The following is an 18400-nucleotide window of genomic DNA, read 5'->3' on the forward strand; positions in this document are numbered from 1 at the left end:
AAAAAAAAAAAAAAGAATCTGAGACCAACCTGAGCAAGAGCAAAACCCCATCTCTACTAAAAATAAAAATACTATCTGGGCATTGTGGCAGGCACTTGTAGTTCAACCTACTCAGGAAGCTGAGGCAAGAGAATTACTTGAGCCCAGGAGTTTGACATTGCTGTGAACTATGACACCAAGGCATTCTACCCAGTGTGACCAAGTGAGACTGTGTCTCAAAAAAAAAAAAAAAAAAAAAGAGAGAATAAAGCTTTGAAAAACTGAAAGCTGTTTTCACAGATCCTGCTTGTCTGTAAAACTGAAGCAATTTAGTTGGCTTGGGCAGGAGGTGGTTGAATGGGGTCACAAGAGAAGTTGTTGGACACGTTCTGAGTGTTCTTGAGTACACTGGTTTAATACAACTCATCTGAAGGAGGGGAAGCTTCTTGCAGAAACAAAATCAGACTAAAGTTTAATTTAGTTTACAAAGAAGATTATTGAGAAAGGAGGTTGGATTATTTAAATTTGATTTTTCCAAAGTATTTGAGATGTACTGTGACCAGCAGGACTAATGTATATTTCTAGTGGAAGGTTCATAGGAGAATAATATTTTGTGACTGTAGAAAGATATTTAAGAACATTTTGCTTTTTGAGTTAAGTTATATTTTAAAGTAATTTTGAAATGCCAAGAATCATAACAGAATTATAATTTGTTATAATTTTTTTTATATTAGGATCCAGTTTATGGAAAAGGAAAACTTGGAGAAATCCAAGGACTTATTCTGGGAATGTTAGATACCTTTAATTATGAACAAGTAAGTAAACTACTTACTATATCTCTGTTTGTCGTAAGGGAGAAAATAGCTATTTTTTTCTTTTTGAACATATACTTTTTTTCTTTAAAAATTACCACCTTTTTACGGGAATTGAGATAGATCGAAGTATATGTTCAGTTTGTTTCTATTTTTAAATTTCTCTTGGCCTTAATACATATACACCACACATGTACACATTCCAGAATGTGGAAGTACATCTGATTCAGATTTATTTTCTTCTTTTGATTTCTCGCCAATGAGACAAGTATCATTTTATCAAAATGAAAGTATGAGAAGCTTTCTATAAAAATAGTTAATGAGTTAACCCATAAAAAGAAAAGGGGTCAGCATGCATATACAGAATTATAAAATAAAATTATATGAGTGTTCTTTTAAACACTCTGTATCAGATGTTTGCCACTAACCCAAAAATGGTCATCAGTCTTAACTTTAAATTGCCAGTAATGTTAATTCTCAGTAAGAACCAGCTTGAAATATTGATTTTTTTTCCTGAGCATACTTCAAAGTGACTCATTAAGCCACCTAAGAAAAGTGTCATTTAGACATAAGAATCTGAGAGGAGAAAAAAAAAGTCTGGATAGCAGAGGATTTCTTAGAGCACTGGAAGAGTCACAATTTGGCCAAGCTCAGCCCAGTGAAGCCTGATCTCCCTGCAGGCATACATTCCTGGGAAGAGAAGTAAAGTTGGGTGCAAGGCAAAAAATTTTTGCCAATTTTGGAGCTATAGAAGGGGGGAGCAGGGAAGATGCACTGATTGGAAAGAAATAGAATAGATAATTAGAACTAAAAGTTGTTGGTTCAATGCCCATAGCACAGTGGTTACGGCGCTAAGCACATACACTGAGGCTGGCAGGTTCGAAACCGGCCCGGGCCAGCTAAACAACAATGACAACTGCAACAAAAAGTAGCCGAGTGTTGTGGGGGGCACCTGTAGTTCCAGCTACTTGGGAAACTGAGGCAAGAGGATCACTTAAGCCCAAGAGTTTGAGGTTGCTGTAAGCTGTGACACCACAGCACTCTACCAAGGGCAACATAGTAAGACTCTGTCTCAAAAAAAAAAAACAACTAAAAGTTTTGGGTTACTTTTGGGACTAACAGAAAAGAATCCAACTACATACCCAAGTGATATATTGAGTGTTGAGAATTAGTTATAATATGGAAATAATACTTTATAAGCACATAGAGCCTTAAAATAACTTAATGTGATATCTGTGAATACATTTTTATGGGACTCAATGACAGATGTCACAGTCTCAAGTAGATTCAGATGACTTATAAGTGCTGATCAGGAAAATGTGATCTCTCTGCCCAAGTAAGATGAAAACTGAGTAATGGCCATTAGCTTTTCCAGTGAAGGGTTATTTGAAACATTGCCATGAATGCAATTTCAATAAAAAATCAGGGATCCAGATTGGAGTGTGTTTTTTGTTAAAACACTCTGAGCTGTTCAAAGAGAAGTTATTATATAATATAAATGCAATAAATAAATAGATTTAAGCTAATCTAGTCATTTGAAAGCCATCAGTACTGAATTAAACCACAAAATGGGAAAGCACACATTTGTCAGTAGTAAGTAGTGACCACCTTAAGAGTCTTAATATATACGATCATCATTTCCTGCACAGTAAGATGAAGTGCTTGGGTGTGGGGAGTTTGATGTTTGTTTCTTTCATCAATTTTATCCCATTATAGCATATTTTGAATTCTGGTTGTTTAGTTGAAAACTAAACAAATGTTAATCCCCATTTATCTCCTCTGTCTCTTTCATTTTGTAACCATTTATTTGTTTATTTATTTGTTTATTGTCTTGGTTTTTCATAGACTTTGCTGGAAACGACGACTAGCCTTCTAAACCAAGATCTCCACTGGTCATTGTGTAACCTGAGAGCTTCAGTCACCAGAGGACTGAATCCCAAACAGGACTACTGCTCTATATGTTTGCAGCAGTACAAGAGACGCCAAGAGACAGCTGACGAAATTATTGTGTTCAGGTAAGGGAGGGAAGGATATGTTACATGTGTGCTGTGTGCACATACATGTCATTACCAGGCAGGAATACATGTGGCTACATAGCCAGGAAGTCATCCCAGCAGTGAGCACAACAGGCAAGTTCCTCCCTAATAGACCTTGCAGTCTGTGTGGGAGTGAGGAGAGCTGGAGTTTAGGGTCCTCAGGAAATAAATCAATAGAGGAATAAGAGCTATGAAGAAAAATAAAACACGGGGGATGTTTGTGTTCAGGATGAAATGGAAGGATGAAGTGTTTAGGATGAAAGTGCTATTCAATGAGGGCAGACATCACTAAAGAGATGACTTCTTAGCAGAATGAGAGAGGCAGGGGTGATGGTGCTGAGAGGTGTTTGGATTGTGAATGCATTTTAAGGGTAGAGCTAATTTGCTGGGGTAATAGATAATGGAGTGTGGGGGAAATGAAGTCTTTGGCCTGAGCATCCGGTTGAACATGGTCCCATTGTCTAAGATGAGGAGGGACAGGTATATGGAGCTGGGGAAGTCAAGAGTTTTGTCTTACATGAGTAAAGTTTGAGATGACTATTAGACCTCTGAGCAGGAATGCTATGTAGACAGATATCCTAGTCAGAAATCTGTAGATGTATAGTCCCTGGAAATATAAATCACAAAATCATCAGCGTATAAATAACAATTAAGTTACAGTGCAAAGAGAGAAGAGGTCATATAGAAGTGAAGGGGTTGGCTCAGCACCTGTGGCTTAAGCAGCTAAGGCATGAGCCACATACACCTGAGTTGGCAAGGTTCGAATCCAGCCCAGGCCCGCCAAACAACAATGACGGCTGCAACCAAAAAATGCCGAGCGTTGTGGCAGGCTTGAGTCCAGGAGTTGGAGGTTACTGTCAGCTGTGATGCCATGGCATTCTACCCAGGGTGACAGCTTGAGGCTCTGTCTTGAAAAAAAAAAAAAAAAAGAAGTGAAGGGGTTGGTCTCAGGAGCAAAGGCAGGGCATCTGCTATATATGAACAGAGGAAACCATGGGGACTCAGAGCCAAGCTTCTTAAGTGTAAATCTTGACTTTACCACATGTCAGCTGAGCGACTTCGGATAAGTTTTTTAGTCTCTTTATATCTTAGTTTCCTCATCTGTAAATTCAGATAATAGTAGGTGACTCCTAGGGTTTCATGAAAATTAAACAGGATAATTTACGTACAGCAGTTATAACGGTGTCTGTGGGGCACGAAGACTATATATGTAAGTGTCAGTTATGCAGAAAGAGTGGTAGATTTGGTGGTTGGGAGGGGAAGAAGTTCCCATCACACAAAGAATCCATTCATTCAACAAATATTTATTGAGCACCTGCTGCATGTCAGCTACTGTTCAAGGACATAGGGTACAGAATGAACAAAACATAGGATCTGCCCTCATGGAGTTTGCATTCTAGTGGCAGTGGCATGCAATAAACATACAAGGAAAATGCTAGATAGTGGTAACTACTATGGAGGAGAAAACAAGGGAGATAGAATGTTCAGGGGATGGGGCATTTTATATAGAGTGGTCAGGGAAAGACTCATTGTTAAATGACTTATGAACAGATTATTAAAAAATTAATAAGAAAATAATAATTACATGAATAAAAGCAAAACATGGTGTAGAAGAAAGAGAATATTGGGAACTATTAATTTATAGAGTAGTCAGGGAAAGCCTCACTGTTTAAGTGACATTTGAGCAGAGACCTAAAGGAAGTGGCTGTGCACATCCAGAGAGAATTTCCAGGAGGAAGGTCTGCAGTGCTGAGGCTGTGAGGTAGAGGCGTTCCTGAGGAGTGGTGAGGGGTGGGCTAGAGGTACCTGAACAGAATGAAGCAAGGAGATGATGAGAGAGGACTTCAGAGGGGGAGCAAAGGCTTGCCAAATCACGAAAGAACTGGGTCTTTATGAAGAGTCAGACTTCTTTTTTTTTTTTTTTTGAGGCAGAGTCTCACTATGTCATCTGTGGTAGAGTCCTGTGGTGTCACATCTCACAGCAACCTCCAACTCCTGGGCTTAAACAATTCTCTTGCCTCAGCCTCCTGAGTAGCTGGGACTACAGGCGCCCACTGCAACACCCAGCTATTTTTTGGGTTGCAGTTGTCATTGTTTAGCAGATCTGGGCTGGGCTCAAAACCACCAGCTTCGGTATATGTGGCTGGCGCCCTGCTCACTGAGCTATGGGTGCTGACCCCAAGAGTCAGACTTTTCTGAGATGAGAAGCCACCAGATGATTTGAGGATAGGGGTGACATGATCTGACCTATGTCTTAAGGATCACTCTGACTGCCCTGTAAGCCGACTGACCACTCAGGCTATTGCAGGAGCCCATGTGAGAGATGGGCCAGGGAAATGGTAATGAAGTCAGACGCAGGAGATGCTGAGTCTATTCTGAAGATAGAGCTGATAGTTTCTGTTTATAGATTGAATATGGGGTGTGATAGAAACTAATCAAGTATGACTCCAGAGTTTTTGGCCTTAGAAACTATAAGAATATAGTTACCATGTTGAGATGTGGACGGTTGGATAAGAGCATGCAGGGGAGAGAGTTGGATGGAAGTCAGTTGATTGGGACATGTTAAATTTAAGGTGCCTCCTAGATATCCAAAGTAGAGTTCTTGAGGAGAGGGCTTAGGGGAAGAGATCTGGACTGAAGGTATGAAGCAGGCAGTCATCAGGAATAGCTGGTATTTCAAAGCTATGGGACCAGTAAGTAATCATTAAAGAGGTGGTTATAAAAAAGTATAAAAGAGAAAGCTTATATTAATATATAGAAAGAGAAAACTAGCCTGGCGTGGTAGTGCATGCCTGTAATCCTAGCTACTCAGGAGGCTGAAGCAGAAGGATTGATGACTTTAGCCTGAGAGTTTGAGTTTGTTCTGAGCTACCATGACACCACTGCACTTTACCCAGGGTGATAGAGTAAGACTCTGTCTCCAAATAAATAAATTTTAAAAAGAATGCCTTTAAAAATATACACACACACACACATATAAAGAGAGAGAATAGAGAGAATTAACTTCTGAGGAAGTCCAACATTTCAGGTCAGAGATACGGGAAGAAATCAGTAAAGAAGACTGAGAATTGGGTGGCGCCTACGGCTCAAAGGAGTAGGGCACTGGCCCCATATGCCGGAGGTGGTGGGTTCAAACCCAGCCCCGGCCAAAAACTTCAAAAAAAAAAAAAAGAAGACTGAGACTCCCACTCAACTTCTAGGAGACTCGTTTGGTAATTTAGCATAATCAGTAGGGAGTGTCTTCACAGAAATAATGTAAAGATTTACTCTAGCAAAGACAATTTTGTAAATGTTTAATTAAATCAAAATATTTGCCTTGAATTGGATGAGGCAGACCACTTGTTATTATAATTATTTTTCCCAATTCTCTTTTCTTCAAACTATCTAAAAAGACTGTTAGAGTTTCATAGTTTGAGAAATGAGCAGAAGCTCTTGTCATCCTCTAGGTGGTTTGTATCCAGGAACTGTGGTTCTGGTTCCTATTTACAACTTAAATATATACAAATACATAGGTCCCCATGAGAATTGGGGACAGACTATGTTGTGGTCTATTATTTCACTTCCAAGAAACACAGTCGGCATTGTCCTTTCTGATTCACCCGTGCGAGTGTCAGTGTGCTCGGCTCATCTGTGAGGCTAGGAGGGATTCATTTGTTTCTGTCCACGTGGACTTTACCTTTCTTCATTTTCTCATAAGAACCCTGAGATTTTTAAAAAGAGAAGAGAGAAACAAGTATATTTCCTTTCTTATGTCTTATCCTATACAACATTCTAATTAACTGTATTCCAGCTTATTAGAAATCATTATTGCTTATAAGCACACTCTTACCATAGCTTACGTTTATGGATTTTATCATAATGAAAAGTACAAATTGGTTGCCTTTGTTTTGCAGCTGCGGCCATTTGTATCACTCATTCTGTCTACAAAACAAAGAATGTACCACAGAAATTGAGGGCCAGACAAGATGGACGTGTTACAAATGCAGTTCAAGTAATAAAGCAGGAAAACTAAGTGAAAATTCATCTGAAATTAAAAAGGGAAGGATAGCCCCATCACAGGTAAGATGTGTTTGTGGCAAGATAAAGATAGGCTTGTGTTACCCATGTCATTTAGGCTTGGCCTCATATTCTTCAGGTCCTGTGGACCTTAGCAAATTTACCTGGTGGGTACTGAGTGCTTGAAGTCTTCTGTTCAGTCCTCTTTAGTGTTGAAGAGCCTCTCCTCTATTTTCAGCACTAAAAAGCATGGATCAGAGAATAACAGAAGTCATTTTCTGCTCTTGAGAAATGTAAGATCTACTTGAACAGGTAGAATATATACACATGAGCCTGCTTTTAAGAACCTTTGACAGAATAACAGGTCAGCAAGTACAAATGAGTATTTGCAATACTTACAACTGTGAAGTAGGGCTGCTGATGGACAGAGTACCCACTCATATGTTCTGTACATGGTTCAGGTGGTCCTCTTGCCTCAGCCTCCTGAGTAGCTGGGACTACAGGTGCCCACCATGACACCTGCATAATTTTCTTCTATTTTTAATAGAGATGGGGTCTCACTCTTGCTCAGGCTGGTCTTAAATCCCTGAGCTCAAAGGATCTTCCTGCCTAAGCCTCTCAGAATACTAGGATTGCAGGCGTGAGCCACCATGTCCCACATTTACCACCTTTTTTTAAAGCAGGAATCGGAGCAGAGTTTGAACTCTTCTGCTTAATAACTTTAGGAACTCTTCTGCTTAATAACCTTAGGGAGAGCAAAACTTGACAACAGGAGGTGCTCGGTGTGAAGTTACTAGGGCTGTGACTTGATCGCTGTGCTGTGCTCGGTCAGCTACGCTTCCTCTCTGAAGTGGCATAACATTGCTACTTCTACTCCTGCCTTTATGCCATCCTGTCCTGTAGTCGGCCCTCACATCCCGTAGCGAAAAGTCAGACCCGTTACTCTTCTCTTTCTGTTTCGTCAACTTTGAATCTTGTATCAGAAGCAGAGCCAGGGAAGATCTCATGACTAGTTTCTCTTCCAGGTAACAACTTAGAATTTTCTCTTCCAGGTAACAACTTAGAATTTTTGCACTCTAGTGCTGGGCATTGCATTTATGTATTTGTCCAGTATGTATTGAGCAGTGTGCTAGGCACCATGCTTGGTGCTATGGACATAATGGAGGGTAAGACAAACACAGTCTTGTCTTGTGGCGTTTATAGTCAATGAAATTATTAACAGATTTTGAATAAGTACTCTCAAGTTTTTTTCTGACTCCAAATATGTGCTGTCTTTTCCAACACCAATTTCAACTAATTCTGTTAATTCTCTGGGTACCAGATCATTATCAAAAAAATTAGTTCAATTCTGACACTACCTGGAGTTAGTGTCAGAATTGTTATACTGCACGGTTTGGGGGTTCAGTCCCACAATACTGCCCTCAGTTCAGATGCCAGCCACAAGTGAGGTACCCAGGCTACCCACATTTTTCTCTAACTTTGCTACAAATTCAAAGGTCCCTATGACCTCCCTCAGGTTTGATAATTGACTAATATGATTCGTAGAACTCAGAAAAACACTTTATTTACATTTACTCATTTATTATAACAGATATAATTGAGGAACAGCCAAATAAAGAGATGCATAGGGCAGGGTTGGGAGTGAGGGTGGGGCCAAGGAGTAGCAGAGATTCCATGTCCTCTCTGGATCCACCACCTCCCAGCACTTCAGTGTCTTCATCAACACAGAAACTTCTTGAACCCTACAATTTAGAGATTTTTATGGAGATTTTATTAGGTGGTCATGACTGGCCATTGGTGATTACACTCAATCTTCAGCCTTTCTCCTCTTCTGCACGTACCCATACGAGTGGGTACTCCGTCCATCAGCAGCCCTGCTTCACAGTTGTAAGTATTGCAAATACTCATTTGTACTTGCTGACCTGTTATTCTGTCAAAGGTTCTTAAAAGCAGGCTCATGTGTATATATTCTACCTGTTCAAGGAGATCTTACGTTTCTCAAGAGCAGAAAATGACTTCTGTTACTCTCTGATCCATGTTTTTTAGTGCTGAAAATAGAGGAGAGGCTCTTCAACCCTAAAGAGGACTGAAGTTTGAGTGCAATCAAAGTTCCAACCCTCTAATCATGGCTTGATCTTTCTGGCAAGCAGCTCTCCTGCTGAAGCTATTTAGGGGTTTTCAGCTGCCAGTCATGTCGTTAGCACACAAAAGGCACACCTACCACTCTGTGCTGGGAACCTGAGGCAAAGGCCACATACATAGTTTTTATTATACCACAGTCACTTACAGATGAACTTTACTATAGGGACAGATAACAAGTAGAACTAAACTACACATGAGGGATCATGGAATGCTTCCTAGAAAGGCCATGTCAGCTGCCGCTGAAGGAAAAAAGTAAGTTAAATAAGTGTAAGTGCAAGAGTAGGCAGGAGGAGAAGGATTGCAGGCAGAGGGAACAGTGTATAGGATAAACATAGAACTGGAAGTTGAATGATTGTTAATTATTTTGATGTTGTGCTGAAAGAACAGGAAGGACATTGAGGGTTTTTAAGGAAGAAATATACTCTGACCAGAATAGTATTTTTAAGAGAGCACTTTAAATGAAGTGCAGAAAATTAATTAAAAAGGAAGCAAGAATGGATGCAGGGAGACCAGAGACTCTTGAAGTCATTGAGAGGCGAAAAGCGTTAAGTTGTAGGTACTAGAATGGGAGAAGTAGGGATGGAGAAGAGTGTGTGTTTGAGATGAGCACGCACATCCACGTGATCCCCGTGGTCCCCGCTCACCTCGTGAGCCTCAGCTCATCGCACACTCTTTCACCCTGTAGGTGCAGCTACACTCAACTTCTAGTCCCATGTTCTCTTCTGCTGCACAGCAGAGATGCCATGTTTGAGAAGTAGAATTATCACTTCCTGATGATAACTCCATTGGATGGAGGAGGTAAGGCAGGAAGAGGTGTCTAAGGCAGTATCCGGATTTTATAATTAAACAACTGAATGAATGGTGTACTGTTTAGTAAGACAGAGAACATTAAACAACTTTGGGAGTAAGATAAGGAGTTCACTGTTAGAGTTAGAGACACCTGCAGAACATGCAGGTAAAGATGTTCAGTATGGTTTTCATAATGAAAATTTTTTGAATTAGATATCCCACATGCTTATTTGTTTGCATTCAGGAAAGAAAGATAAGCCGTGTGATGGCCAGCATTTTTCAAGCTGAATCCAAATCCAGATTGTGGAACCTGTATGCAAATACTTAAGGCATTAGATCTTGAGGCACTTCAATTTTCCCCCCTCTCTTGTAATATACAATAATATACATGAAATCATAGTTGGTTATGAATAGCCCTATAGTAATATTGCCTGGGTATTATCAATTAGATAACTCTTTTTCCTAGGTAGTACTGGGCACTAAAATGGACCTTTTTTCTTTAATTTAAAAACAGTAAAATTTACCCTCTGTGAATTTTGACAGCCACCTCCACAGTTGAGGTATAGAGCAGACCCCTCAGAAGTCCCTACTACCTCTTAGTAGCCAACTTTCCCCTCTCCACCCTCACCCTCAACCCCTGGCAACCACTGATCCATTTTGAGTTAATTTTTATACAGGATGTGAAGTATGGATTGAGGTTTATTCTTTTGCATGTGGATATTAACTGATTTGCCTTTGTACCTTGGACAAAAATCAATTGATGTTCTATCTGTGGGTCTGTTTTCAACCTGTCTCTTCTGTTCCATTGATCTCTGTGTCTATCCTTTCTTCAATAACGTAGCTTTAGAGTGAATCTGGTTATCAGGTAGGTGGAGTCCTCCAACTTCATTCTTCTTTCTAATATTTAACTGTTATTTGACTATTCTACTTCCTTTGCCTTTCATTATAAAGTTGAAAGCCTACAGATCAATTTAGAAAGAGTTAACATCTCAACAATATTTAATCTACCAATCTATGAACATTATATGATCTTTTTTTGTTTCATCAATGTTTTCTAGTTTTCAGTATATAAACCTTGCACATGCTTTGTCAGATTTATTTCTAAGTATTTAATGATAGTTGTGCTATTGTGTATTTTACTGTTTTATTATATATTTCAATTTCCAAGTGTCCATTGCTAGTGTACAACAATAGAATTAATTTTCATGTATCGACCTTGTATCCAGTGACCTTGTTTAGTTTACTAATACTAGTACTTTCTTTAGGTTTTTTTATATGTAAACAATCATGTTATATACCAAAAAAAGATGATTTTATTTCTTCCTTTTCAATCTTACGTTTTTTATTTCTTATTCTTGACTTGTTGCACTGACCTTTAGCACAGTGTTGAATAGGAGTGGTGAGTAGACATCCTTGGCTTGTTCTTTATCTTAGGAAAAAAGTCTTTCATTTTTAATTTTAACCCTTAAGGGTAACATTAATTATAGGCTTTTTATATGTAATTTTTATATCGTATTTAGGAAATTCCCTTTTATTCCCTTTTTACCTAGAATTTTTTCATAAATGAGTGTTGGATTTTGAAGCCTTTTACACTACCTAGGTTGCCCTCTTCCCACGTCCCCACACCTCACACAGTTAAGAAAGACAATAATCCATTACACTGACTATCCTCCTACCTTCTCTCCAAGCATCTAGAAAGGGGAAATCTGTATGTCCCCAACATATAGTTGAATATAGTTGTCAACAGTGACTTCGTTTATGAGGTTTTACCATTCTCCTGGATAAGGAGATGATCCAGCTTTTTCATTGCTTAGGAAACTCTAGTAAGATCAAATCTAGAGCTTCTGAATGATGGTTTATAAGCTAAAATGAAAACTATTTTGATTTTTCTTAAAATTCCCTCTAGCTCTGTCTTCCTTTATTTTCTTACATAGATAATGTAAAAGGAGATAGTAGGTTGGTAACATAAGAAAGAAGAGGAAGTGAAATTTGCATTATACATGCATTAGATGTTTTTATTTTATGTCTTCACAGTAATGAAAGTGATATAGTCCTTATTTTACAGCTGAAGGAACTTTATGTAGCCCAGAGAGGGAAGGGCAGTATTTGAATTGAAGTGTATAGGACCATCATTGTTCCAATTTTACTGCTTCCACCCTGTTCTATTTATCATTCTGGCTTAATTGAAACCTGACTTTTGAAATACATCCATACTATATTGGCAATGCTAATTAAGATTTCTCACCATTGTGTGAACCATTTACATTTCCAATTGTAAGAAAATTTTAAGTGAAAATACTAATTCTGTAGTATGATGGCTTTTATTAACTTTTATTACATGATAAGTTTTACTTTGCTCTATTAATTTCCTTTGAAAATCTGTCATCCCTGGTTAAGTTACTGTGCAATGCATAGAGGAGAGCATGAGGGCCTCAGTGACTAAGAAATCAAGTTGAAACTTCCAGTTAGTTTTCACCTTTGACTCAGTGAATGCATTTGAACTTTGTTGCTGCCTTTGCTATGCACTCCTTTACCAATTAGCTTTTTGTTTCATCTTTTTCTAAGACTTGCATTAATTGATTTTTACTTCTTCAGTTTCTGGCTCTTGACAAGATGCAACAGGACCTCAAAAATGTGGTCCTGGCAGATAAAGTCTTTGTTCTTGCCTCTCTTATCTCACTTCTTTTTTCATAACTGATCAATATATATAGTACTACCAATAACTCAGACATATTTATTATTGCCTACCAACAAGTTCACACATACATAGTGGGAGTTATTTCTCAGAAAGCCAACTTTCTTCTAGAATAAGCACTTTTTATTCTGCACAAATAAGAGAAATGACCCAGATTCCTTTCTTTCCTCATCTTCCCTCATCCCCTGTCCACCCCCACTTACAACAGCTTAGTCTGAAACCTTCAGGTTTACAGAATAGATCTTATAAGTTTATCTGATTCTTTTTTTGATTTCTCTTCATATTACCCACAGATGAAGTACAGAGACAAATTTCAGCTGAGGTATTCAATGTTCTGTTATATTTTCTCTACAAATGTTAATTTACTAATATTAATTGTATCAAATTATTTTAATTTCATCTTGAATTATTCCTTCATTAAATTCATCATAGCAAATAACCATCTTCACTGGCACTGATCAGCATTAGAAGAAATTAGCTTGTTATTGTTTAAAAATAATAATTGTTGGTCAACAGACAACTTAATATATATTCAAAAAAATAAGATTCACTGGATTTTAGTTTAAAAATTATTATTTTATTAATAGAGTTTGCAGTTCATGAGATTAGGTAAAAAGCAATACGTTATCATGTGCCAGAACATTCAAGTTGTTATTCCTTTTAAAACTTAGAAAACCAAGAGCATTTAGATACTCATTGTGAGTTTTATAATGTGTTGCTGGAAATCAGCCCTTGCTGGTAGGAGCCAAGAACATTAGGTATCAGAGGCTTTTTGACTTTCCACTAAGAGATAAATATTCGAAAGCAACTGGAAATATACATATAGCTGCCCACACATCCTTCATCAATCACGAAAGGAGAAAATTGAATGAAATATACTGATTTTTTTTTTGTTTTTAGCTCATACTTAGAATTGGTTTTATCTTGGTTTTCAGAGTTGTCTAAGAAAATGTTTTGACTTTGGGGGTAAATAAATAATGTCAGAGGAAAGTATTTATAACTTCCAGGTAATTATTCAGTAAATAATATTTATTTATGTTCACTAGAAATAATTTTCTGTTGCCCATTGTACATTGCTCATTTATTTTGAACTCCCACTATACATTGCAGCTTTGCCTTACATGCCATTTAACGAAATAGAAACACTGGTTTTAATGCCATGTTTTCAGTTGTCCATTTTAAAGAATATTAGCTTCTGTTATAAACAGGTTATATTCAAATTAAATACTAAAAAATGAGATTTCAGTGTTTGGCAATAGCAACATTTCTCAAAAGGATATCTTCAAAATTAAACTTACAAATTATATGAAGATTAATATGTCTCAGAAGTGCACAGAGATGAGCAGTGACCCTAATATAATGGGTCACTGAGGAGACTTCTGCCCATTTCCCAATAATATTGTTATTATACTCTAGGACTGGATGGTGCATTACTTCACTCACTATGCCTGCCTTGGACCAAATGCTCCTCTTGGAGTGAATACACAGTGGTGACCACAAATACCCATAATTCCTACCATCATGTAGTTTATCATCTAGTAAGAGAGCTAGATGATACTTGAATAAAAATATATATATATTCTAAATATATAATTTCAAATTGAGGTGGGTATATAATGTGAAAAGAAAGAATAGAATGTTACAGGGAGAATAACATGAGGGAAACCTACTTTGATTGGGTGATCAGGGAATATCTATCTGTAGAAATAACATTTAACCTAAGACCTAAAGGATGAGAGGTACCAGCTGTGTGAAAAACATTTCAAGCAAGAGGGAAAAGTGAGCAAAAAGGATCTGAGCAGGCAATGACTTGTTCAAGGAGCTGAGAAAAGATCAGTGGCTGGAACTTAGTACCTAATAGGGAAAATGACAAGGCATGATGAGGTTGAAGAGATAGGTAGGCAGAGCCTGAACAGCCTGGCAGACCCTGGTTAAGGGCTTGGCTTTTATTCTTTGGAAACAATGAAGGGTTTAAAACAAAGGAAATGATATGACCCAATGATTGTGATTGTTGAAAATGGATGGATAGCCACATCTGTAGTACCACCCCAGTCCTTACCTCTTTTCCAGAGCTGCGTAACCATCAGACTCTTAAAGTTTTGTGAATTTGTGCAACTCTCTTTAAGACACAGAAAAGGCTTCTGCCCAAGAGACCTAAGGATGGCAAAAACACCAAAGAAGTGTATTCCATTTTTGTGTAGAACTAAGGCTTTGATGGAAATACGACATTAGGACATTAAAAAGATTCTCTTGTCCAGTAAAATGTGAACAACAACAACAACAAAAAAACCCACTAAATTTTACCAGTGATCAAAAAAATTGAAGTTAAAACAACAATATCAATCAATTGATAAAAACTGGGAAAAATTTTAATATATGTAATAAAATTGGCATACATTAGAAATACATATGTATTTTTACTCATCAGGTTGTGAGGAGACAGATACTTTTTTGCACTATTAGTGGGAATACATATTTGTACAAGCTCACAATCCTTTATCTAAGTAGTTATGACCAGATATGTCCAGAATTCAGAATTTTTTGGATTTTATAAAGGCAACACAGGGACTTCTATTTATGCACAAGATGAGCTTGGAGTTTCTTGCAGGGAAAATATATAAAATAATACTTCTTAAGTAAGACATTGGACATCAGTCAATAAAAAATAGTGACCTTTGAAAGATAAGAAATGACATAAATGCAAGGATTACCCCCATATTACTGCCTAGAAGAAGCTTCCAAACCACTACTCAGCAGGGGAGCCAGGGTAGAACCTATCAGTCTCTCTGGGTCAAGGCAACAGAGTTAGGAGTCTAGGAAGCCAAAGTGGCTAAAGTCCACATACAGGATGTTGGACAGGAGATAGCCATACAGAAGGAGAGCTCCAGAGCTGCAGCGGGGGACTTTGTTCAGTTGAGTACTCACCCATTTGTGTGAGGAAACTATTTGAGGGTTAAAATAAAATTTAAAAAAGGGCTCAGGGCCGGTGGCTCAAGCGCCTAAAGGCGCCAGCCACATACACCTGAGCTGGTGGGTTTGAATCAGCCTGGCTCCGCCAAACAATGACAGCTGCAACCAAAAAATAGCCGGGCATCATGGCGGGCGCCTGTAGTCCCAGCTACCTGGGAGGCGGAGGCAGGAGAATCGCTTGAGCCCAGCTATTGGAGGTTGCTGTGAGCTGTGATGCCACAGCACTTTACCCAGGGCGACAGCTTGAGGCTCTGTCTGAAAAAAAAAAAGAGGTGCCACCTAAAAGGATTAGATGAGTTAGTGTCCCAAATTAACACAGATGCAGGAATAATGACTATATCTATCCTACCCTGGAAAAACTTTGTCATGCATAGAGCAGTATGAGAATGCTGAGTAAAGTCTTAGCCTCAGTAGTGTGGAAAAAATAAGCCAAGACTAACTGCTGCTTTAATCCCATCCTACAAAGCTTAAAAGCAAAATATAAAAAGATCAAAACTATTTTCAAGTATTTTAGCCACATCCCAGACCAAAGCTCAAGAATTATAAAATTATCCAATACTCAACAAGGTAGAATTCACAGCATCTGACATTTGGCCAGAAATTATCAGTCATACAAAGAAGCAGGAAAACACAGGTCATAATGAGGAGATAAAAAAAAATCCATTAAAAATGACCCAGCAATGATAGAATTAGTAGACAGACCTTTAAAGTTATTATAATTGTATTCCACATGTTAAAGAAGCTAGAGGAAAGATATTGAATATGTTAAATAGAGATATGGAAGTTAGAAAATGTCAATAGAACATCTAGAAATTAAAATTGCAGTGTCTGAGATGGAGAGCACACTAGATGAGACTAATCACAGAATGTGCATGGGGAACAAGTAATTAGTGGACTTAACTATATAGCAATAGAAGCCATCCCGACTCAAACATAGAAAGAAAAGAAATGAAATGGATCATCAGAGAACTTTAGAACAACTTCAAGTCCCCAAAATGCATATCTAATTGGAGTCCTGGAAGAAGCAGGGGTAGAGAGAGTACAGAAAAAGTCTTTGAAGAAACATAGTAGAGTTCCAATTGCAGTGATGGCACAGTAGCCTATATTGAATGAACCTTTCTGTCAATAACAATTATGAATTCTAGACAAAATATGAAAAAAATAAAACATTGTTTGGAAAACAACTGGAAGTAGGCAGAAACTGTAGGGAACACAAACTTTGAAAGAAGGGAAGCAAACTGGAGGAGCTCTACATTTAACTAACTCTTTCCTAAGGTACTTCTTGGTTTGCCTGGCAGTACCAGAGAAAAAGCATGCATAGAAAGTAGCATTCTTACTGGGATTAAGAAACAGAGGTCCAAGTTCAAGACACTAAAGCAGCTCTAAATTGAGTGAGGAAATCTCCGAAAGGAAGGCATCATAGAGGAAAGATCCTGAATTTTTCTTTACAGGTTTCCACATTGCATACAAGCAAAGGTTCTTGCTTTCTTCAAGAAACTCAGCAGAAAGCAACATCAGGAGAACTAAAAAACTAAGCAAAAATGTCAGCCAATGCATACTGCTAAGCTTTGAACATAAATGCTGCTATGTTGGATTAATAAATACCTTAGGCTTAGTGCCCTTTAGCATAGTGGTTATGATGCCGGCCACATACCCTGAGGCTGGTGGGCTAGAGCCTGGCTCAGGTCAGCTAAACAACAATGACAACTGCAACAAAAAATAGCTGGGCATTGTGGCAGGTGCCTGTAGTTTCGGCTACTTGGGAAGCTGAGGCAAGAGAATCGCTTAAGCCCAAGAGTTTGAGGTTGCTGTGAGCTATGATGCCAAGCACACTACCAAGGGCGACATAGAGAGACTCTGTCTCAAAATAAATAAATAGATACATACATACCTTAAATTCTGTGTTGAAATTGCCCAAGGGCTATGGTTCAGGACTCAGGGCTTTTCAAAGCCTAAGGGCAAAGCAAAATAAATTTAACAAAGCTGAAGCCCAAACTACTATAGAATCAAATAGGAAGAAGGAAGAAAATGTAACCTATAATTAAGAGGAAAAGCATCAATAGAAGCAGACCTATGAATGACCCAGTTGTTGGACTTGGCATTAAGGACTTTATAGAAATTATAAATACGTTAAAAGATATAGAGAAAAAGATTAGTAGGATGACTGAACAGATGGGAGAAATCTCAGCACAGAAATGGAAACTATGAAATAAAATCAAGTATAAATTCTAGAGCTAAAACACATATATAAAATGAAAATTTTATTAGATATCCATAGCATTTTTAACAATGAGAAAAAAATTTTATCGGTAAATTTGAACACAATTCAATAGAAATAATTGTAACTGAAACCCAGAGGTGAAAAGAATTGAAAAGCAAAGTAAAGAGAGTTCTTAGTGACCTGTGGAACAGTATCAAGAAGTCTAGCATATACAGGGTGGACATGAAGTTCATGTGCAATTTAAATTAGTTTACTATTTTATTAATTTAGTTTACTTTTTAAATTGCATATGAACTTTATGTCTACCCTACATATATAATTTTAAATATATGTAATATGTATATTGTTGATACATTTGTGTGTATGTTCCTATCTGTATGTGTGTGGAACATGAGAAAGAGAATAGGGCCTGGGAAAGTTCAACCTAATAATGTCTGAAATTAAACCAAATTTAGTAAAAAACAGTAATCATGGCTCAGCACCTGTGGCTCAAGCAGCTAAAACGCCAGCCACATACACCTGAGCTGGCGGGTTCGAATCCAGCCTGGGCCTGCCAAACAACAATGACTGCTGCAAGCAGCTAAAACGCCAGCCACATACACCTGAGCTGGCGGGTTCGAATCCAGCCTGGGCCTGCCAAACAACAATGACGGCTGCAACCAAAAAAATAGCCAGGCATTGTGGCAGGTGCCTGTAATTCCAGCTACTTGGGAGGCAGAGGCAGGAGACTCACTTGAGCCCAGGAGTTGGAGGTTGCTGT

General features: G+C 38.2%; 1 protein-coding gene across 1 annotated transcript in view; it reads left to right on the top strand.

The window, feature by feature from the left end:
• The window catches only part of VPS8 (VPS8, CORVET complex subunit), a 271667-nt gene that overhangs the window by 214603 nt on the left and 38664 nt on the right, over positions 1 to 18400 (top strand). The window contains exons 42-44 of the mRNA XM_023508657.1: positions 714 to 794; positions 2637 to 2806; positions 6721 to 6886. Coding sequence (XP_023364425.1) covers positions 714 to 794; positions 2637 to 2806; positions 6721 to 6886 — 417 coding nt within the window. The remainder of the gene's footprint in view (positions 1 to 713; positions 795 to 2636; positions 2807 to 6720; positions 6887 to 18400) is intronic.

Source organism: Otolemur garnettii, unplaced genomic scaffold, assembly GCF_000181295.1.
Source record: "Otolemur garnettii isolate 467f Iridium unplaced genomic scaffold, OtoGar3 scaffold00263, whole genome shotgun sequence".
Lineage (NCBI taxonomy): Eukaryota > Metazoa > Chordata > Mammalia > Primates > Galagidae > Otolemur > Otolemur garnettii.